General features: G+C 42.9%; 1 protein-coding gene across 1 annotated transcript in view; it reads left to right on the top strand.

The window, feature by feature from the left end:
• The window catches only part of TRPM1 (transient receptor potential cation channel subfamily M member 1), a 200,764-nt gene that overhangs the window by 159,302 nt on the left and 18,486 nt on the right, over window positions 1-22,976 (top strand). Inside the window, exons 15-23 of the mRNA XM_065558328.1 lie at window positions 580-720; window positions 1,637-1,666; window positions 4,884-5,176; window positions 6,080-6,308; window positions 8,166-8,288; window positions 8,705-8,836; window positions 10,554-10,682; window positions 11,539-11,790; window positions 13,979-14,171. Coding sequence (XP_065414400.1) covers window positions 580-720; window positions 1,637-1,666; window positions 4,884-5,176; window positions 6,080-6,308; window positions 8,166-8,288; window positions 8,705-8,836; window positions 10,554-10,682; window positions 11,539-11,790; window positions 13,979-14,171 — 1,522 coding nt within the window. The remainder of the gene's footprint in view (window positions 1-579; window positions 721-1,636; window positions 1,667-4,883; window positions 5,177-6,079; window positions 6,309-8,165; window positions 8,289-8,704; window positions 8,837-10,553; window positions 10,683-11,538; window positions 11,791-13,978; window positions 14,172-22,976) is intronic.

The raw sequence follows: 22,976 nt of genomic DNA, 5'->3' as shown, positions 1-22,976 counted from the left end.
TTTTGAATTAAAAACGGTTTCAAATGAATTTATCAGCAGCGCGTACCTCTAGTAAGACTGGTCATTACTTTAATCTTTCAGCCATGAGATAGCCACACTAAAATTAAGCAAGTTATCTATAAAATGAAAACCTATGAAATTAAATCAAATGTCCATGGAGCACATAGCCAACAGAATGTGTATAAATCTTCAGCTGCAATTATTTATTAAAAATAATAAGATTGTATCCATTTTAACAGAAATATATTAAAAACTATAAAGCTCTTGTCTTCTTCCCTTCCCTAATACATTTATAGTTCCATTACATATTATTTAACTGCTGCAAATAACTCTGTACTGATATATATGTTACCAACAACCACTGCTGAAATTCTACCCTTGAATACACAGACAGCTCCCCAAAGGAGAATTTGGCCTCAAGTAAAAAATTTTCCCTGGATGGATATATTAATAATGAATAAAATATTAATGTCTACCAAGTATGAGTATAAATGTGTCATATTGTATATAGCCAGGGCAAGTCTCTGTATATGCTTTATTGTTGTTTTATATCCTAAAAATACACTTTGTATTTTGTAGGGAAATCTTCCACCCGATTATCATATCAGCCTGATAGATATTGGTCTTGTACTTGAATACCTCATGGGTGGAGCTTATCGCTGCAACTATACTCGAAAAAGTTTTCGGACCCTTTACAATAATTTATTTGGACCAAAGAGGGTAAGAATGAGTTAATGTTGTAGTGCTAATAATCAAAATAACTAATTCTCCACTGGTTGAATCTTGTGTGAACTACTGTGTGTCCACTTGATCATCATTTAACAGCCTGTGGAATTAATATGAGGAAAATGCAAAATATCTGAGCTGAAGAGTAAAGACTCAGGGTCCCAATATGTGCTAAATATGTTGTGCAAGTGTGTGCTTTCCACACTTCTTGGTAGTTAACAATCCAAGTATTTCTAACTGTGTGTTATGTATGTTTAGCCATTCCTAGCTTTAATTTGTGAGCATGACCTTCTAAAGTTATTGTAACTGCATGAAATAGTTATATAAAAAACACAGGGATAAACTAAAGCTCAGTGAGCAAGTAATTGTAATAATCCATGGGCCCAATCCAGGTAAGACAAAGGAGCTGCCTCAGAAGAGGAAGCACTTTGCAAATATCCTGTAAAAGATTGCTTCCAAGAATAAGGGCTTATTACCCAAAATAAACTGTTCTCTTGCCAGAATATAGCATTGATCATGAAGCTAATGGAATATAAAGAGGAGTCATTTTAAGAAAATGTAATAGAATAAAGATTCTAATTTCTAAGGCGCAAAAAATAGGAAAACAGGTTTCACCAAGGGCTTGTTTCTCATTTCTCATAAATGCCTCTGATTAAATGGGTTTGGTTTCGTTTCTTTTTAATTCGAAAGTGGTCTTTTTTTGGTATCAGAGTCAAAGGATGATTGGGGGGGGGGGCGGAGGCAGGATAAGAAACTTTTTTTTCCCTTCCAAAATAGAGTTACAGCTATTAGACAAATAATGTTCTTATTTATGCAAATGAAAAAATTACTTTCTTTGGCACTCTTACATCTTTGCATTTTCCCCTCCATCTAACTAGATTTTTTTTTCTTTTTTCTTTTAAATATGCAGCCAAAAGCTCTTAAACTTTTAGGAATGGAGGTAAGTTGGGTTTTGGTTTTTTTCATATAACTAGGAAAAACACCTTTCTGCATCATTCTGAGCTTTCTCAGTTTTACACTGATTTAATATAAATTGTATCTGACTGGGATCTTCTATTTTACAGATTACTTTTGAAACACCAGCAACCTGCTTTATATTTAAGGTCTTGAGTTCTGCATAGAGCTTTGCTCACATAATCCTCAAGCAGTTTTTAGCAGTATTATGTAATAACACACTCAGTGTTGGAAAATACTGTAGCTAAAACAATTTTAGATATGAACACAGAGAACATAGTGATGAGAGAGAATACAGCAGCTGAATAATTTATGGTCAAATCCTCTTTATATTTAAAATGCAGTTTATGCATGGAAGATTTAGGCTATGTCTACACCTATAGCAGCATGTAAAGTACAGGCACTACATGTGTAGCTACCCGCCACAGTGAAAGGCAGACTGCGTCCACACTTGTCACTGCGGTGTGTAGCTTCGCAGTGCAGTGAAAGGCCGGCAGTGGGAAGGAAAGGCTCTCGCAGGGGAGAGGCAGTGAGATGCTATGGTGCTAAAGATAACAGCATACATGTGGGAGGCACTGTTTGGGCATGTAGAGAGCCATGCAGGGTATGTACCCTGGGGGTTAAGACATGCAGGGCACTTTGCTCTTCTCACCTAAGCCATGTCTCACATCTACACTGCTGTTTATAAATGCGCTATCTGGACCCACTGCATCTGTACTTATATCCTTACATGTGGATTTAGCGTAGACATAGCCTTAGATAGGTCAGAGAGGGAAATTGCTTTTTCAATCAAGTTAACTAAGTGTTATGTTAGTTATTTTCTTCCATTGTAAAACGTAGCTGATTATTTCAGAGCATATCAGCATTGCTCTGTAGTAAACAGCCCAGAGATGAGATGGACCTGAACCAGAATCCCAGGTCTGAGCCCTGTCCCAACCACCCCAGAACTTCAGGGAAGTTTAGATTTGGATCCAAATGTTGTACCTGGGGCCTGTCTCTCCCATGGGCCCAAACTAGAACCCTGGTTCAGATTCCAACAAACTTTGGGAGAGCTCAGTATCTGATCTGAAGGCAGAGCTAACCATTTCTAATTGATACCTTAGAACATACCAGTTAGATACTTGGTACATGAAAAGATTAGGGACTTCTGTATATGCAGCATATACGTAAGCTTGTATTATCACTGAGTGAATAGTAGGGTTGCCAACCCTCCAGGATTTCCCTGAAGTCTCCAGGAATTAAAGATTAATCTTTTATTAACGATTATGTCATGTGATTAAATCTCCAGGAATACATCCAACCAAAATTGGCAACCCTAGTGAATAGAGTTTTATGTCGAAGCTAAAGTCAATTGTAAAATATATACGCACAAAGGCCTATGTTTTCCAAAGCGGATAAGCAGCTTTTCCCTGTATGAAGGAAGTGTAAAGGAAACTTAATTTTCCTCTCAGATCTACTTCATATTTTCTAACAGCTTTAGGGCAAAGTGCTCAGGTTACAGATGGGAGGAAACAAGAGCTGAAGAGATGTGGTCTCATTTATATACAGAGGAGTTGAGCTCTGAGATATGTGGCCTTATTCATATGCAGGTTACTCGGTATTTTCCAAGAACACTTTTGGATGTTTTTATGCTTTCCTTCAGTGGCAAATGCTTTACACAGAAGAAATTGAAGTATTTTAAAGTTTAACTCTGTTTTCTCCATCTTGCAGTGGGTGCAGTTCTGTCTATCTAAAAGAAAAGAAATGGTGAAAAATAAAACTAACTTTTAAAAAGAATTCCAAAGAAGTAAGAAAGCTTTTGTGCTCATGCAGAAAGAAGAGGGAATATTAACTTTCTTCATTTCCATTTTTTTTTTTATTTTCTTTACTGCTAACTATAAATTATTTGGCATTTTGCAATCATCGCTTGTTCTTTTCTGCAAAAAAATGCAATTCTCATCTTCTGATTTGAAATTACACTTGCATGTGTATGCACAGCCTTTTTCTTGAAAGACAGATAACATTTTTTCTAAATGCATGTGAATAATGACCACTGCAATTTCTATAAGGACCACTTCTCCCTTCCTGAAATTGTTGGAAAGTAGGAAGAAGTGAGATGTATTTAAGGAATAAGTGAAGACTTCTGCTTGGAATCTCAGGTTCTAAAACTTAATTCTGAACTCTCATATATAGCTCATGCTGATGCATACTTCCTTAAAAGAATCTAGTGCACTTTGCATGCACAAGGATTGATGTTATAAAGTGTTTATCACCACTACTCGCACTCCATCTCTGATAGTGGAATCAAGCCCTACAAATTATCAATAGCTCTATCTATATATGCAGTATTCTTCCTACATTGTTTAAACCCTAATTTTCCCAATCGTGGCTTTTCTCTCTTTAGGATCCTGCTCCATTGTCTGTATCTCCCTTCAGTTACTTCCATGTTGGTTCCTGTAGTAATGGCCTATCCTCCTTATCCTTTTAGGAAATGGGATAGTTATACCTTCAGTTTGTACTGCATACATACGAGGAGATTCCTTATTCAAAGGTGAACATTCCCTTTAGTATCTTAACTCTGTTCCTAAGGATTCTGTTTACCTGCCTTTTCCCTTTGCCTGTTTTCCCTTCTCTTCATCTGCATGTTGGTTTAAAAATTGCTTTGATGCCTGATATGAAGCATTATTCTGCAAGAATAGAGATAGACCATATCAAATCAGAGACTACAGTGTAACCTACTTATAGTGAAGCTCCATTGACAATTCAATAGAAGAAAAGTCCTAAGTTGTTTCAGTTTACTGCAAAGCAACCAGCAATAACACATGCAGTACAACTCCGCTTATACTATAGCTGGTCTGTGTAAAGTGATGACTTTATTATAATAGGGTTCTACTGTATGTATAGAACACTAGTGACTCATAATGAAGCATGAAAGTAATGGTTCTGTGACCAAAATGTTAACGCAGGAGTGCTAACCCCATGCATGATCTGTTGATAAGGTATTATTTCATTATTTTGTTGTTGACATTCTTTATAGAAACAACTCAGAAACCACACTACAAAACATGATGTAATTCAATGAATGTAGGCTGCTTATTAATGGGAAGTTCACATTTTCTTTTGGAAATGCCAGTAGTCATCTCCACATGTTCTTTGTGCATGGAGTAGGTCTCACAATAGCTTTCAGAATTCAGTGGCAAGCATTTTGTTTTGCTTTCCTTTAGGATGATGAGCCTCCAACCAAAGGGAAAAAGAAGAAAAAAAAGAAAAAGGAGGAAGAGATAGATATCGATGTGGATGACCCAGAAGTCAGCCGCTTTCAGTACCCATTTCATGAACTCATGGTATGGGCAGTGCTGATGAAACGGCAGAAGATGGCACTCTTTCTTTGGCAGCGAGGGGAGGAGACCATGGCCAAAGCACTTGTGGCATGTAAACTGTACAAATCCATGGCCCATGAGTCTTCAGAGAGTGAACTGGTGGATGACATCTCTCAGGATTTGGACAACAACTCAAAGTTAGTTAATTGGAGCATAGTGCATGGCTAATTTGTATATATGGGGCCATATGGACTGCTCAAAGTTATTTTTGAGCAATTACAATTAATTTTTAAGATGGTGGGTCACAGGGATGATTGTTTGGCCCATTTTTCTGACCAACTTTTTTCATCTATGAAGTTTGAGGCTATACGTACAAGACTGGGAGGCAGGAACTTTTGAGTTATCACATCTTGGAGTCCCTCTGTGGCCTTAGGAAAATTGCTTAACCTCTCTGCCTCAGTTTCCTCCTTTATAAAATAAAACTAGCTTACCTCACTAGGTCAGGATTAACTGATGTACATGAATTCTCTGAAGAGGTAAATTTCAGTCTACTAAGTAAGTTTTATCACAAACAGTCTCACAAGAGCTGTGAAAGAAGTTGACATGTTTGAAGAAAGGTGATTAAAAATAAAAATAAGTTTAAAGGGAATGAAAATTACATGTTACTCTATGCACTCTACTTCAGTTTGTTAGTCTCTGTGCCTTATTGCTTTTTTAGTTTTAAACAAGTTTCTTCAAAACTTTCAAACGTAATTGGCTTTATTATAATTGTCCTTAGAATGTTAGAAGTTTACAAAATGACAATTACAACTTCTATAGTGCCTGTAATCAAAGGATGAAAAATATTTTACAAGCAATAATGACATTTCTAGTCACTAGCTTCTTAAGCACCAAAGTTAATTATCTTTTATATTTATTTGTGTGTGGAGCTTTTGCATGCTAGCACAAATCATGTTTGAGGCCCAGTTGTGCTTGATGCTGTACAAAGACATGGGAAAACACTGTCCCAGCCCGAAAGAGTTGACAATCAAATTTAAGGGAACACTACAATTTTTAAGCAAAGTTCATTAGATTCTTTTTGCATGTCTCCTTTTCTTCAGAGATTTTGGCCAGCTGGCTGTTGAGTTGTTAGATCAATCCTATAAACATGATGAACAGGTTGCCATGAAATTACTGACCTATGAACTGAAAAATTGGAGTAACTCCACCTGCCTAAAACTTGCTGTGGCAGCTAAACACAGGGACTTCATAGCTCACACCTGCAGCCAGATGTTATTAACAGACATGTGGATGGGGCGGCTACGCATGCGGAAAAACCCAGGCCTTAAGGTATTTCTTCTACACAATTGCAGTGATTTCTTTAGCACTGATGTTGAAGATACAGCTAAGGCATATAGTATTGTATCATATTTAGTATATTTATTCATATAACCATTCAGCCCCCTAATTATAGGAGTGCTTTAAAAGTATTTCTTTTGTGAAGCTAATTTTTCTGGCTCCTAACCTCAGAATATTTAAGTGACAACATCCCCATGGCAGAGTGGGTGTAGAAGACAATAAAAGGCTTAGTATGCTTTAAATCTGGAAGCAAAGCCAGATAAATGACAAAAGTGTTCATTTAAGTTTATACCCCAGCCATGAAAATTAGTTATATTACATGAGAAGCTAAAAGACATTCATTATGTTCAGATACTACTGTGGTGAAGGGCACAAAATAAAGGATGAGAGAGAGAACAAACCACATGTGACAGATGCTAGTCACATCTCTTAATGCAGTACTGGAAGGAGCTCAGATAGTACAGTGAAAAGGGTGGAATAAGAACCTATGTAAAATAGTATAGAGTAGAATGATGGGAAAAAAACACATTTTTTAAGAAATATTTTTTTCTTGTTTTGAGGGCTTGAACACTTGTTCTGCTGATTTCTCTGTCTTTCCATTGATGAGACTCAGGTGATTGTTCAAGGGTGGGTTCAAAGAGTGAATAACTGCTAAACATGAATAATGTTAAGTGTGGCAAAGGGGAAACACATGATACACACAGTGTGAGGAGTGTTTTGGTGTTGCTTGTGAGGAGGATAATATATGATTTTCTGGGCTATTATCAGGTGAAATCCTTCTCTCATCCTATATTGTTAAAACTGCCTTCCACATGTAGGCCTGTCATCTCCAACCCATCTCTCATTTTCTCACTTCCAGGTCATCACCAAATCCAGTTGATTTTTCACACCATAACATCACAAAATCCATCTATATTTTTCTTCTTCTCCTGCCAACATCCTGATCCATTCTCTGTTTTTCTCTCTCCTTGACCTGTCTCATCTTCAACTCTCTCACTTTCCACTTTCCCACTTCTCTCCAACTTAAATTACTCAAAATCTTGAGTCATATCTCATGATCCTTGCCCTTCTTTCAGATCACATCTCTCCCCTTGTTAAATCTATTCACTGACTCCCTTCTCTTCCATGCAAAATTCAGCCTTCCCTAACCTTCCAGTTCTATCCTCCTCACCTGTATGTCCCCCAAACCTTCTATTCTCATTCCCTCCCCTCACAATTCCTTTTATCGCCTTCTCCAACTCTTCTTATGTGCCTTCTTGCATGCTATCTCTCATGCTTAGAAAGCTTTCCCAGTTGTTGTTTGCTAAGTTTCCCCCTTTTATTCTTTCAAAACTCTTCTGAGAATCCACCTGTTTCACATCAGAATGTAATTTATAAGCTTTGGTAAGAACCCTGCTCCCTTCACCATCCTGCTGTGTGTTGTTCCACTGAATTGAGCTGTTGAATTCTGTCCTGCAACACTTTTACCTTCTGGTGTGTTTTATTGCAATGTATCTACCGAGATGAGTCTTCCAGAGCAAGCTCCATGTTATATGTTAATATATATTATAGTGAGGGTGACCAGATGTCCCGATTTTATAGGGACAGTCCCAATTTTTAGGTCTTTTTCTTACATAGGCTCTTATTACCCCCCAGCCCTGTCCCGATTTTTCACATTTGCTGTCTGGTCACCCTAAATAGTGCCATGTGTAATACTGGTGCTTTGTAAATATTAATTAATTCAGTAGCTTCCTGTATGTTGAATGTTATTCAGAGAAATGATGGCAACAAAAGAAATAATGTTGTTTTAAACAAAATCTAATGATGTAATCAATGATGCATTGAATTGATACCTCTTTTCTTGCCCAGGTTATAATGGGGATTCTCTTCCCACCCACCATCCTATTCCTAGAGTTTCGCACTTCTGATGATTTTTCCTATCAGACATCAAGAGAAAATGAAGATGGCAAAGAAAAAGAGGAGGAAAATGTGGTTGGTACTATACTTTATCAGAATGTTGTTAACTTCTCCAGCAGACTTAATATCAATTTGCCTACAATTATGCCATTGGCCACTTCAGATTGAAATCTGCAGATTTCCCATGCCTCCTGCCTGTGTAGAAACAAAAATCCCTGTGTGTTATAGTACTGAGAATATATGGGCCACATTATCAGCCAGTGTAAATTGATGTAGCTGTATTGAGGTCAGTGGAGGTATGCCAATTTATAACAGCTAAGAACCTCACCTTGTATTTTTCAAAGTGCAACGGAACTGGATAATTAGTGAATAGAGTCCTATTGTTCAGAAGGAAGCTTTCTGTAGCTGACAGATGATTGAGCATCATGACTGAAAGAACCTCTCATAGGTGACATTGTATTGGTGACAAGCTGCCAGTTTCTGTCTTCTAGGATGCAAATGCTGATACAGGCTCCCGAAAAGGAGATGAAGAGAATGGAAACAAAAAGCAACGGAGCCTTCCTATTGGAAAAAAGATCTATGAATTCTATAATGCACCTATTGTAAAGTTCTGGTTTTACACGGTGAGTGAGTCATCTTGACTTTTAATTATTAACAATTTGTTACATTATATTAATTGAAAACAAAATAATAGGAAAACATCTTGATATATAGTTTAAAGAACCGGTATAAACAAAATACACTTTGGCCTTGGCATCTGTTTCTCTTATGAATTTATACTGCTTCTAGCATCGTCGTAGGTGAGCACATAACAAAATTCACATCGCACATGGTCTAACTCCCATTAAAACTTAAGGAGACATAGTTAAAATCTTTTAAATTGTTTTTCCATCTTCTGTTCTGCTTTATTGTATCTAATTTTTTTAAATACCAAAAAGTTCAAAGGTCTCCACTCATTCTGGACTTCCAGCTTGTGACACCTGTGGCCAGTATTTCCCCATTTGACTTTTATTAAGGTAGTTGTAGGCACTCAGTATAGTTTGAAAATTAGCCCCTAGCATCAAGAAAAGGCCAAGGGATGATTTGATTGCCGTCTATAAGTACTTACATAGGGAACAAATATTTAATAATGGTCTCTTCAATCTAGCAAACAAAGGTATAACATGATCCAGTGACTGGAAGTTGAAGCTAGACAAATTTAGACTGGAAATAAGGTAATTTTTTAACAGTGAGTAATTAACCATTGGAACAATTTACCAAGGATTGTGGTGAACTCTCCATCACTGGCAATTTTTAAATCAAGATTGCATGCTTTTCTAAAAGATCTGTTCTAGGAATTATTTGGGGAAATTCTATGGCCTGTGCTATACAGGAGGTCAGTCTAGATCAGGGGTCGGCAACCTTTCAGAAGTGGTGTGCTGAATCTTCATTTATTCACTCTAATTTAAGGTTTTGCGTGCTGGTAAAACACATTAAAATGCCCCCATGCGCCCCCCCCCAGCTCCCCCCTCACCTAGGGTTACCATATTTCAACAATCAAAAGAGAGGACGGGGGGGGGGGGGAAGCCCCGCCCCCATCCACTCCCTCCCACTTCCCACCCCCTGACTGCCCCCTCAGAACCCCCAGCCCTGCTCCTTGTCCCCTGACTGCCCCCTCCTGGGACTCCTATCCCTAGCTGCATCCCAGAACCCCACCCCTTACCTAAGCCTCCCTGTTCCTTGTCCCCTGACTGCCCCCTCCTGAGACCCCCCCCCACCCTAACTGCCCTCCTAGGACCCTACCCCCTACCTGTCCCCTGACTGCCCCGACCCTTATCCACACCCCCACCCTAGCGTGGTGAGGGAGGAGCCGGGGGCGCACCTGCTGCTGGTCTGGGGTCCCGGCCGCCGGCCCCGCTCAGCCTCCTGCCAGCCTGGGGTTCCATTCACTCAGCCGGCAGCGGACTGAGCGGGGCCGGCGGCCGGGACCCTGGCTGGCATCCGCGTGCCAGGCAAAATCGGCTCGCATGCCACCTTTGGCATGCGTGCCATAGGTTGCTGACCCCTGGTCTAGATGCTCACAATGGTCCCTTCTGGCCTTGGTATCTATGAAACTTGAAATCCAAAATTAGTGGACAATTATGAATATTTTCCTGAATATTAGGTATGTTTCTGCTGATTTACACTTATGTTCTGTACTTTATACATTTAAACTTGCTGCAAATGACTTTGTGTACAAATTTTGGAAGGATCTCAAGTAATTAAATGCTGTCTATGCAGCCATAGACAAAGCAGTTACTGTGTAACAGCCCTGCACACTAATGCCTAGAGTCCATGGACATAAAGGATTCTTTTTTCCAGATATCATACCTGGGTTACTTAATGCTGTTCAATTATATAATCTTGGTGCGGATGGACCGCTGGCCCTCACTCCAGGAATGGATTGTCATCTCCTATATTGTGACTCTGGCTTTAGAGAAAGTAAGAGAGGTAATGTGAATCACACCAATAACTGCTATTTTACATTATCATGGGGAAGAACTTGCCATTTATAAATAAATGGTGAATGGGGGCTGGAGGAGTAGTGTAGACAGGCAAGCCTTACAGGAGGCAGGAGATTCCCTTCCCTGCCAGATCCATACCAGTGCCGGGGGATTTCAACTACTACCCACTCCAGGGCTCTCAGAACCCTCCTGCCTGAGCAAAAGAGCAGTCAAAAATTCCTTTAGGTCATTTTTGCAGTTTTCTGAATTCACTGCCCCTTTCTTACATGTATTTCCCTGGGTGGGCATGAGGATATAATCCCTAAATAGCCTCCTGTTATGCACAATTTATGTATGTTGCATTGATCAGTTATGGTGTATGATGAAGAGGTTGGGAGGGAGGAACGTGTTTTATATGTAAATTCGCAGTAGTATTTAATTCATTATCATCTCAGCTCTTACAGATTGGTAGCACAGCACAAAAACCTCACTGCCAAATCAATTCACCCCACTGTAGTTCCCTCCCAGTCTGTTTCCCCACCGACCCACCATGTTCCTAAAATAAACACCTCATATAATTTTGATTTGGACATAAACGTGGACAAAAAGTTAATGGGCCACAGCCGGTGAATTAAGTGACAATGATGAAATCCTACGGTTAAACGAAAGTTGGGTCAAAATAGAAAAATTAAATGGCGTCTGTAAGCAGCGATGTGCTCTGCTGCAGGGGCAAATCCTGCTCAACACGTAAGTAGTTCTCATGAAACCCATTACACCCAGTCAGTCTGCCCTCGGTCTCACCGCCATTATTTTAAAAATGCACTCCACAGTTTTTCTTCAGGATTTTTTCCCTTTGCTTTTAGATTCTGATGTCGGAGCCAGGCAAGCTGAGCCAGAAAATAAAAGTCTGGCTGCAGGAATACTGGAATATCACTGATATGGTGGCTATTTCAGTATTTATAATTGGAGCAATTCTTCGCCTACAGAACCAGCCTTACATGGGTTATGGAAGAGTAATCTACTGTGTGGATATCATTTTCTGGTACATTCGAGTACTGGATATCTTTGGTGTGAACAAGTATTTGGGACCCTATGTCATGATGATTGGAAAAATGGTTAGTACCTCTGTAGCTAGAGGCTTGCTTTAAGGATGCATCTTAAACTATGTAAGAAAGCAGATTTGGGAAAGTAAAATCATTTCTTCTTCTAGATACCAATCCTGCAACTGTTGCTCAACTGATTTGGTCTGTGAATAAGGGCTGCAGAATGGGGCTCTTAATCTTGACTCATGAATTACATTCGCCCACAGATATTTTGGATATACTAATAATAACCTTAATTCAAGAGAGAATTTTTCTCAAACTATTTCAGTACCCTGTATCTTAACACCTGTTTTTCTGTCCTATTGAAGTCTCTTCAGAATAGTCTACTTAATCTCAGTATGAGTCTCAGTGAACCATTTTAGGGTATTTCCCTTCAGAAAAGTGGGATTTAAAATGTATAAGCTTAGAGTCTGATTCTCAGAGGCCCTTTTAGGATCTTCAACTCCCATTGACTTCAGTTAGAATTGTGGTTGCCCAGAGCTTGTGGTTCTTAATATCAAAGCCAAACTGGCTTTCCTCCATCAAAGCATAGTATTAAACCCACTTCCAGTTAATGGAACTAATATATTTGGAGCTTTGTGCTGCCAATATTGTAACAATAGGCTCCCATAAAATTATCCTCCTTAGCATACAATAAACCCAGTATACCAAGGATGCACGTACTCATAAGGAGGAGGGGAGCGGCTCTGGGGAGTCCACTTGATTTTCCATTTAATTGAATATAACTGTAACTAGGGGTACGTCTATACCCAGCCGCTAGTTCGGCGGCTGGCAATCGAACTTCTGGGTTCGACTTATCGTGTCTTGTCTGGACACGATAAGTTGAACCCGGAAGTGCTCGTCGTCGACTGCGGTACTCCAGCTAGACGAGAGGAGTACCGCGGAGTCGACGGGGGAGCCTGCCTGCCGCGTGTGGACCGAGGTAAGATCGAACTAAGGTACTTCGTACCTTAGTTCGATTTAGGGGGTTAGTGTAGACCAAGCCTAAGAAAGGAGGTGAAACTACAACACAGACTTCTGTTAAGGTGAACTGTGCTGGAACATATGCATTTTGGGTTTCAGGCTCCTAGATCACTTAGGTGACTATGAAAATGTTGCCCTCTGTTCCTAAAAAATCTATTGAGTATATATTGATGATACGAGGGAGTATTCAACTTGAGAGAGATGAGGCCCTTCTTTTAGCACTCAGAGATGAAAATACGTTGGTGCATTCCAAAGTCAAAATGTTGCTCTTCAGAAGTGTTTGTATGGGAGCCTCTCGCGCAGAGGTGACTTAGTAGCAAACAGAGAAGGAAAGCACCACCAACAGCAGAGAAGTCATCGTATTTCTTCCCTTCAAGTCAGTAGCAGAATTTTTACAAGAGCCACTGTCCAACATGTCGCTGCCTGTGTGTTCAGAGAAAGTATGTCTAGAAAGAGTTCAAATATATACTCTTGTCACTGGCCCAAGCACTTATATGAAGATGCTCACTCTGCTTTCTCTTTCCGAACATAAGTACGTTATTTATTTGCTGCTATTGTCATTGCTGTCGTTATACATTTTCATGGCACCATAAATGTACACCATACCATGCAAGGCATAGAAAAGTTCATAGGCTCAGAACCTCCACTGCAACTGAGGAGCACACAATCTTACTCAGGAGAGGTGCTGCAAACCCACTGACTTCTGGTTATGACCCTGCAAGTTTAGAACATATGTTCCTAGAGTATTTTAGGTGATCCCAGATCCTGGGACCCTGAAGGCTGCTCTGATTTGAACTGACTGACTTCTGCCCAAGGGCCATTACAGCAGCAAGAGATTGCCAGGGCACAAGTATGCTTTCTAATCTAGTAGTTAACACTGGGGCCAATTATATTTTGAGAGGTCTCTTGGCTTGGCAGGGCAGGGTAAAGTGTCCCTAATGCAGGGGGAATCTGGTCTGTAAAGCCATATAGTCTGATAGTTCTTTTAGTCGAAAAACAAATTACCTGTTTAAATGGATCTTGGGTGCTGGTTTTTTTACACTTTATATGTTTTCAGCTCATGAGCGGTATTTGTACCAGCATAATAATATCTGAGAAACAACTAGTTTGGGGGATTTTTTTTTTATTCTCGTGAATCTTTCTTGGTGGTTTTCCTGCACACGCTCTCCTACACACGTTCTTTCATGTATGTAACCTCTGATTATGACAAAAATATTTGTATGGTCCCTCTGTCCAGATGATTGACATGCTGTACTTTGTGGTCATCATGCTTGTGGTTCTGATGAGTTTTGGAGTAGCCCGTCAAGCTATCCTGCACCCAGATGAGGAGCCCTCTTGGAGACTAGCTCGCAACATCTTCTATATGCCCTACTGGATGATCTATGGCGAAGTGTTTGCAGACCAGATAGACCGTAAGAGTAGAATTCATAGTAAGATTCTGTTTCCTGTTTCTGAGGCAGATGATCAGATCCAAATTAATGAAAATGACTGTTTTTAATTTGGAATTAGTATGTTTGTCTTTGGTTGCTTTTGTGGCAGATTCCAGACTTCCAAACATCACTTTCTCCTCCTCACCAGAGTACCAATGGGAATCCTCTACCTGTCAGCATATGTTCTATTTCAATTACTGTTGAGAGTGGTGCAGTCTGAAACACTCGCCAATCTTGGATGTTAAGAATATCACCTCTGAGATGCTCCCCTTCCTTAGATGGGTCAAGAAGAGATAATCTTTGAGTTACTGTTGAACCTGGTTCATCACCAGACTCTGATTCAGGAAAGCACTTAAGCACAAGCTTAACTTCTAAATTCATGCTTAAACCCTATTGACTTCAATGAGATTTAAACACGTGCTGTTCTGAAATGGGGCCTATAAGAATTAATTGTGGAGCCATAGGTCTGCACATGCTCTAGAACAAGGGTTCTCAACCTTTTCAGTACAGAGCTCCTTCCCTTAGCAATATGTGAAGGTCAGGGTGGTCACAACCCCCTGACTTCTAGTTATGACCCTGCAAGTTTAGAACATATGTTCCTAGAGTATTTTAGGTGATCAATAACTTTTGATACCATCCTTTTGCCAGACAGTCTAGGTATATCACAAATGTCCTGGCTCCCTTCATTTCTGGGGGCAGGGCAGTATCTATCAAAACATGAGCCCTGCCAGCTGGAGGACGAGCTGTGATATCATCATCTGGGAATTCAGATGCTTGTTGTTAATAAAGGAATGAAATGGAGGGGCAAGAAACAGGGCTAATAATAAAAATTGGTAATACTTTAAAATGTGAAAATCCTATTTGGACTGATTACAAAATGTAATATTACCAAAGTGGCCCTTTGCTCTGATTTTGTGGCTCAGCAACACACTGAAGTTAAGAATGCTGCAATCAAGAGCAGTAATTCCAGTTAGTTTTGATCATGATGAAGTGTATTAAGTAGGAATGGGGAGTAAAATCAAGGAGAAAAGAGAGAAAACTATTCCCAAATATATCATAGCTCCATCCTCAACCTTTATAGGGCCATAGCCTTGCTTTGGCCACCTTGAACTCACTGGGAGCCCCTGGCACCTCTATCTGAGGACAAAACATGGCCTTTAGTAAGATCAGCCACTCTTTGGAGGCATTAGCTAACCCTCAACATAACAGCAGAGTTAACTTAATTTGGAATAGAGTTTCTGCCTTAGCTCTAGATTCCTTTGATTATGTGTTTTAATCAGATCCTTACATTTTACAGTATTTTGTAATTGTTTACCTTCCGTTTTTCCCCCTTATACTAATGTTTATATGGTCTAATCCAGAGGTGGGCAAACTACAGCCCGTGGGACCGTCCTGCCCGGCCCCCAAGCTCCTGGCCCGGGAGGCTAGCCCCCAGCCCCTCCCCTGCTGTTCCCCCTCCCCCGCAGCCTCAGCTCCTGGGACAGCGCAGCTGCAGAGCCGGGCCTGACCCGGTCTCTGTGCTGCGTGGTGTCAGTGGCAGCGGTGTGGCCCAGCTCCAGCCGGGTGGCACGGCTGTAGCACTGCCAGGCACCGGTGCTCCAGGCAGCGGGGGAAGGGGGCAGGGAGCTGGGGTAGAGGGGTTGGATAGAGGGCAGGGGAGTTTGGGGGGGGGTGAGGGGGTGGGGCGGTCGGGGGTGAACAGGGGGGTTCAATAGGGGCAGAGGTTCCAGGGGGGCAGTCAGGAAGGAGGGGGTTTGGATGGGGCGGCAGGGGGTAGTCAGGGGCAGTGAGGGGACAGGGAGAAGGGGTGGTTGGATGGGGCAGGAGTCCCGTGGTGTGTGTGTCAGGAATGAGAGATGGGGTTGGATGGGGCGGCAGGGGTCCGGGGGCAGTCAGGGAACAGGTGGGGTTGGATGGGGCAGGAGTCCCGAGGGGGCAGATAGGAGGTAGCGACCGGGCCACGACCCCTTCCCCTAATTGGCCCTCCATACAATTTACGAAACCCGATGCAGCCCTCAGGCCAAAAAGTTTGCCCACCCCTGGTCTAATCATTAGTGGTCAGAACTCCCTACCATATAGGAGGGAGGAAATGGCTATATGGGCTGTGCCATTAATCTGGTCCTGCAGTTACATTGTTGTAGTGATGTTTTGTTTAGATAGGACACCGAAACACTCTTTTCTTCTTCCTTTCCCTCATAAATTATCATCATATTACTGTAACTTACAATATGTAAAATTGTTCTTGGAAATATTTGGGTCAACCCAGTTACGTGTTACATGCTGCCCCAGCTTCTAAGTGGTCTGGCTGTCTCAGATGGGTTGATTCTCATGTTGAGAGGAAATGACTAAGGCAGAGATTGAGGATATTGCTGCAGTCCATGTGGTTCACAGTGTGTACACAAATTCCTATTCACCTTGAACACAGATGGTAAAAGCAACAGCAAAGTCTCATGTAGACAGGTCTGTTTTTCTCAAAAGTCAGCCAAAACATACACTGGTCTCAGCACCTGTAGCCAAGCTCTCCCTGCCTCTGAATCTTGCTTTACATGCACTGTCCCAGCTCTGATCTCTGTTTCAATCATACCCCGACTATACAACATAAAGTCCTATTGTGGGAAAATGTGATTAGCCAAGGACTCAAAAAATCCTACCTCAGCAAGGTGAAGGACCACTTGGGGTCTAACAAAAGGTAGGTTACACAGGGCTTATTTATAAAAGACATTTTTCCAGTTATACTAGTGTAGTTATATTGGTATAGTTAAACTGATGTAGTTATTCTTATAAAACTCTCTATGTGACCACTCTTATTTCAGAATAAGAGTGGTTTTATTCAGCTTAGCTTAAACTGCTTCCAAAGCAACACAATCAAAACTGGAAAAAGGCACTCTTACATTGAAATAAAAATGTCCACATGGGAAGTTATATCAGTTAAAAGTTCACAATTACCTTAAACAGGTATAACTTTCCTGTGTAGACAAGCCCATAGGCACCTACTTTCTAAAGACCATTCTACTTTCAAAAACAATAGGTTTCAATCTAATCTTTCTATGGCCTTGGCTACACTTGCAGATGTACAGCGCTGTGAGTTAAACCTGACTTCGTGCAGCTGAGTAGGGAGAGCGCTGCAGTCTGTCCACACTGACAGCTGCCCAGCGCACTATCGTGGCCACATTTGCGGCAATTGCAGCACTATTGGGAGCGGTGCATTATGGGCAGCTATCCCACAGAGTACCTTTTCCCATTCTGGCGCCGTGGGTTGTGGGAAGGGGGCGTGGGTGCAGGGGATTCTAGGTCCTGTCCCAATGCCCCGTGATGCATCGCTTCATATCCCGGAAATCCCTTTGTTTCCGTCCACTTTTGGCGCCATCTTTCAACGGTTTCTGTGCAGCGCGATCTGTCTGCGGGAAATGGAGTCTGAGGCGTATGCTGACAAATCTTGCCAGCACGTCACGTTTGGCTATCGAACTGTTGCTTAAGATCCAAAGTGACAGTGAGAGTGAGGGTGAGGATTCCGACGATGCTATCGAGTCGCGTAACGCGTACGACACAAAATTGCTTGTGGCATTCACGGACATGCGTAGCACCGTGGAACACCACTTTTGGGTTCGGGAAACAAGCACCGAGTGGTGGGAGCACATCGGCATGGAAGTCTGGGATGACGAGCAGTGGCTGCAGAACTTTCGGATGAGAAAGCCACTTTCATGGGACTGTGTGAGGAGCTTGCCCCCACCCTGCGGCGCAAGGACACGAGATTGAGGGCTGCCCTGCCAGTGGAGAAGCGGGTGGCTATTTCAATCTGGAAGCTGGCAACTCCAGACAGCTACCGGTCAGTCGCAAACCAGTTTGGAGTGGGAAAGTCAACCGTCGGAATCGTGTTGATGCAAGTTTGCAAGGCCATTAATTGCATCCTACTCAGAAGAACCGTGACTCTGGGTAACGTGCAGGAAATAGTGGATGGCTTTGCACAAATGGGGTTCCCTAACTGTGGAGGGGCGATAGATGGGACGCACATACCTATTCTGGCACCACCCCACCTAGGATCCGAGTACGTTAATCGGATGGGGTATTTCTCTATGGTTCTCCAGGCGCTTGTGGATCACCGTGGGCGTTTCATTGACATTAACACAGGCTGGCCTGGAAAGGTGCATGACGCACGCATCTTTCGGAACACTTGGCTGTTCAGGAAGATGCAGGCCGGGACTTTTTTCACAGAGCGGAAGATCACAGTAGGGGAAGTTGAAATGCCCATTGTGATCCTTGGAGATCCTGCTTACCCATTAATGCCATGGCTCATGAAACCCTACACAGGGAGCCTTGACAGCAGCAAGGAACGGTTCAACTACAGGCTGAGCCGGTGCTGAATGACTGTGGAGTGTGCCTTTGGCCGTTTAAAGGCCCGCTGGTGATCTCTGTACGGGAAGCTGGACTTGGCCGAAAGCAGCATCCCCGCGGTTATATCCGCATGCTGTGCCCTCCATAATATTTGTGAAGGGAGGGGTGAAAGCTTCACTCAGGCATGGACCTCCGAGGTTCAACACCTGGAGGCTGAATTTGCACAGCCAGAGAGCAGGGCTACTACAAGGTCCCAGCGCAGGGCTGCAAGGATTAGGGATGCCTTGAGGGAGCAATTTGAGGCTGAAAACCAGCAGTGATATCTGGTGCCCTGCACGGGAGTGAAGTGCAGTAGTTCCAATCTTTAGGAATCAGTGTCTGCTTAGCAGACAAGCAGACTTGCAGTGCCTGTGTATTTCCTGGGCTAAGGAGTCTTTTACTTTATGCAATAATAAAGAATATTTTCAAAGCCAAAGAATCCATTTATTGAAAAGAAAAAAAAAGTATTTATTGAAAAGAAAAAAGGGGGTGGAGTGGGGAACAGTACAATCACAGATTCGTGTATGTCCTGTCTGGTGTGCTGTGCAGTGAGTGCTGCACTTCAGGGCAGCTATACTGCATGGTGATGAGGGTTGAGTGCAGAGGGTAAGGGTCGTGGTCTTCAGGGTTGGGTGGTGAAGATACTGGTGTTGGAGGCAGTGGGTGGCGTGAAGAACACGGAAGTTGGGGAAAGTGGGTTGGAGGTGACAGTGGGGCACAACAGAAAGAGTTTTGGGACAAGGGCTGTGGGGGGGGGGGTGGCGTTTGCGTTTTCGGTACTGCTGCTCTTTCTGCATGGCTACCAGCTCATGGATAGCATCTGCTTGGCGCTCCAGGATGCTGATGAGCCTATCAGTGCTTTGCTGCCGGTGCGCGGTGCTTTGCCGCCGGTGCGCTGTGTTTTCCTGGCGGATCCTGCTTTCTCTCTCCCTCCAGTCCTGTGCCTTCTCGTTCTCTTTAATAGATTGCCGCATCACTTCTTGCAGCATGTTTTCTTTGCTTTTTCGCGATCTCTTCCTGAGTCTTTGCAGTCTCTGAGCAGGCGATAAGAGGGACGGCTGAGGTCTCAAGGTTGATGCAGCTGTATAGGCAAAACGTAACATTTAACAGAGGCAGCATTGTTTATACCAGACAGAGTAATGATTCCCCCCGCACTTAAGGAGTAGAAAACACACAGGGTCTACACAATAGCATAATTTTCCCGTCCAAATCAGAGCACACATATCCCACGGGAGCCTCAAAATGGTGAGTAATGGGGACTGATTGTTTCAGGGCTGCACTGTCCTCTGGGTTTCTGTGCCTTGGGGAGAGCCAACAGCTTCAGGGGCCCCTACACTGAACACTGTCCCAACATTTTCCACAGGAGTTCGTCCTGGACGATATCTCGCTGCTGAAGGTGACCTGGGAAGCAAGGGAGGGTCTTCTACTGCAATGCTGCTTCCGCCCTTGGCCCATATGCAGCTTGCCTGTGTGCAGCAATGGTCCCCCCGCCCCTCGCGGCACAGTGGCACGGACATGTTAGCCTGGCTGGGACAAGGACCACGGTGGCTCTCCCTATAAACCTGCGCAAGCGCATTGCACACATTCTGGATGAGACATTCGAAGAGATTACCGAGGCTGATTACCGCGATGTGATAAACCACATCAATGCACTATTCCGCATCTAGGCATGCATGCTTAACCCTCCTCTCCCAAAGAGCCCACACCGAAAAAATTCCTTCCCGAAAAAAAAAAAACGCTTACCAGGAATCTGCTCTTCTGTTTGTCCTCCACCAAGTACCGGCCGCTGCGACTGGTTACCATCCTCCTGGCTCGAGAAGAGCTCCTGGCTGCATGGCTCCAGGGACTCCGGGGTGTCTCCATCCGGCCCACCACTATCACTCCCGTTTTCCTCCTCCTACTCCTCCTCCTCCCCCCACCCACACCGGCTCTGAAGTGTCCATGGTGGTGCTCGGAATGGAGGTGGGGTTAACCCCAAGTATCGCATCCAGCTCCTTGTAGAATCTGCAGGTCGCGGGGGGAGCACCCAAGCGGCCGTTTGCGTCGCGGGCTTTGCAGTAGGCACTCCGCAGCTCCTTCACTTTAATCCTGCACTGCAGGGCGTCCCGGTCATGGCCCCTTTCCATCATGTCCTTTGATACCTTCCCGAAGATATCGTAATTCCTACGGCTGGAGCGCAGCTGGGACTGGACAGCTTCCTCCCCCCAAACACTGATGAGGTCCAGCAACTCGCCATTGCTCCATGCTGGGGCTCGCTTGGCGCGTGGAGGCATGGTCACCTGGAAAGATTTGCTGATAGCACTCCACACCACGCTGGGCTGAGCAAACAGGAAGGGGATTTTTAAAATTCCTGGGGAATGTAAAGAGTCGGTCACATGGTTGGTTACCTGAGGCCAGGGCAGTAGAGTTTGAACTGATGACCAGAGTGGCTAGAACAGGCATTGTGGGATACTGTCGAATAATTCTGGAGGCCACTCACAGCGCATTGGGTGGCCACACTGGCGCCGCAGCACTGCAGTGGCAGCGCTGCACTCGCTATTCCTCTCGGAGAGGTGGAGTACATGCAGCGCTGCAACCAAGGAGATACAGCGCTGCAAATTCCTTGCGAGTGTGGACAGGGAGTGAGTTACAGCGCTGGGGGAGGCTTTATAGCGCTGCAACTCGCAAGTGTAGCCAAGGCCAAAGACTGTAAGTAGGCTCCCCTTAACAATTTACCTGGATGCGACTACAGCAGGCAATCCAACCAATATGTCAGATAAGGTGAGGTCCTTTTGCCACGCGTAAATGATTTATGGGTAGGGTGACCAGATGTCCCGATTTTATAGGGACAGTCCCAATATTTGGGGCTTTGTCTTTTATAGGCACCTATTACCCCTCCCACCCCCTTCCCTATCCCAATTTTTCACACTTGATCTCTGGTCACCCTATTTATGGGAAAGTACCATATCATGTTCCCCTTTCAGTAGTTCAGTAAAATGCATTGCTTTGTTAGGTTTCAGAGTAGCAGCCGTGTTAGTCTATATCCGCAAAAAGAACAGGAGTACTTGTGGCACCTTAGGGTACATCTACACTACAGGGGGGAGTCGATTTAAGATACGCAAATTCAGCTACGTGAATAGCGTAGCTGAATTCGACGTATCGCAGCCGACTTACCCCGCTGTGAGGACGGCGGCAAAATCGACTTCTGCGGCTTTCTGTCGACGGCGCTTACTCCCACCTCCGCTGGTGGAGTAAGAGCGTTGATTCGGGGATCGATTGTCGCGTCCCAACGGGACGCGATAAATCGATCCCCGAGAGGTCGATTTCTACCCGCCGATTCAGGCGGGTAGTGTAGACCTAGCCTTAGAGACTAACAAATTTATTAGAGCATAAGCTTTTGTGGGCTACTGCCCACTTCTTCGGATGCATATAGAGTGGAACATATAATTGTGTGTATATATATCCCCTCAATATATGTTCCACTCTATATGCATCCGAAGAAGTGGGCAGTAGCCCACAAAAGCTTATGCTCTAATAAATTTGTTAGTCTCTAAGGTGCCACAAGTACTCCTGTTCTTATTGCTTTGTTACTTTCCTTTGTCACAACTGTACATCAAAGATAAAACCCTGGCACCACTGTAGTCAAAGGGAGTTTTGCCATTGACTTCAATGAAGCCAGGATTTTGCCCTAAGGATGAAATTCACTCCATTGCTACAATGTAAAAGAGCCACATGAGCATGAAATCAGAAGCATTTAGTACTTAGCAGGATCAAATTCATAAGCAGAAGTAGGGTGATCCTGCTTAAGACTTTCTAAGGACAGGCACACCAGTACCCATAATGCTAATCAAATTAGATGTTAATTATATTAGATACTATAACAATATATTTGTATCATAAGCTATTGATCATTCTAATATAGAATGATAATAGAAAAGGAAGCAGACAGCAAAGTCAATGCCAGGACTCTGCTTCCAGGAAACAGGAGGAAGTTTGTTTCCGTAATAGCTGAAAGATTAAGTTTGTGTGGTAACTTTGTGTTGTTTTGTTTGTGGTGACTATCAATTGTGTTTTACTGATAATATCTTGTATATTTAAATGATCATCTGCCAGCATCATTTTGTGATTTATTTTTACTGTCATGAATTTGCTGCCATATGTAGCATTTGGGGAAGACAAAGTGAAAAGGAAATTGCAGAATGTACTGTAACTCTAACAAAGCCTTTGTTTCTAAGCATATGTCTCTACTGTTCTGATATTTAAGTTGCTTATCTTTTCTTGGCAGCAAAACAGCTACTGTATTGTCAGTCATTTGTTTTCTTTTCCCCCCCTATTATTCTGTTGTTTTCTTTCCTTTTTTTGCTTTCAAATTGCTGTATAGTCTATGCCATGGAAATCAATCGTAAGTCTATGTGGGGAGCTGATTATCTCATTTAGTTAAATGCGTTCATTAGT

This window comes from Chrysemys picta, chromosome 10 (assembly GCF_011386835.1).
Source record: "Chrysemys picta bellii isolate R12L10 chromosome 10, ASM1138683v2, whole genome shotgun sequence".
NCBI classification, from domain to species: Eukaryota; Metazoa; Chordata; order Testudines; family Emydidae; genus Chrysemys; species Chrysemys picta.
The sequence above is the reverse complement of the archived record's forward strand: the minus strand, read 5'-3'. Positions and strand labels throughout refer to the sequence as shown.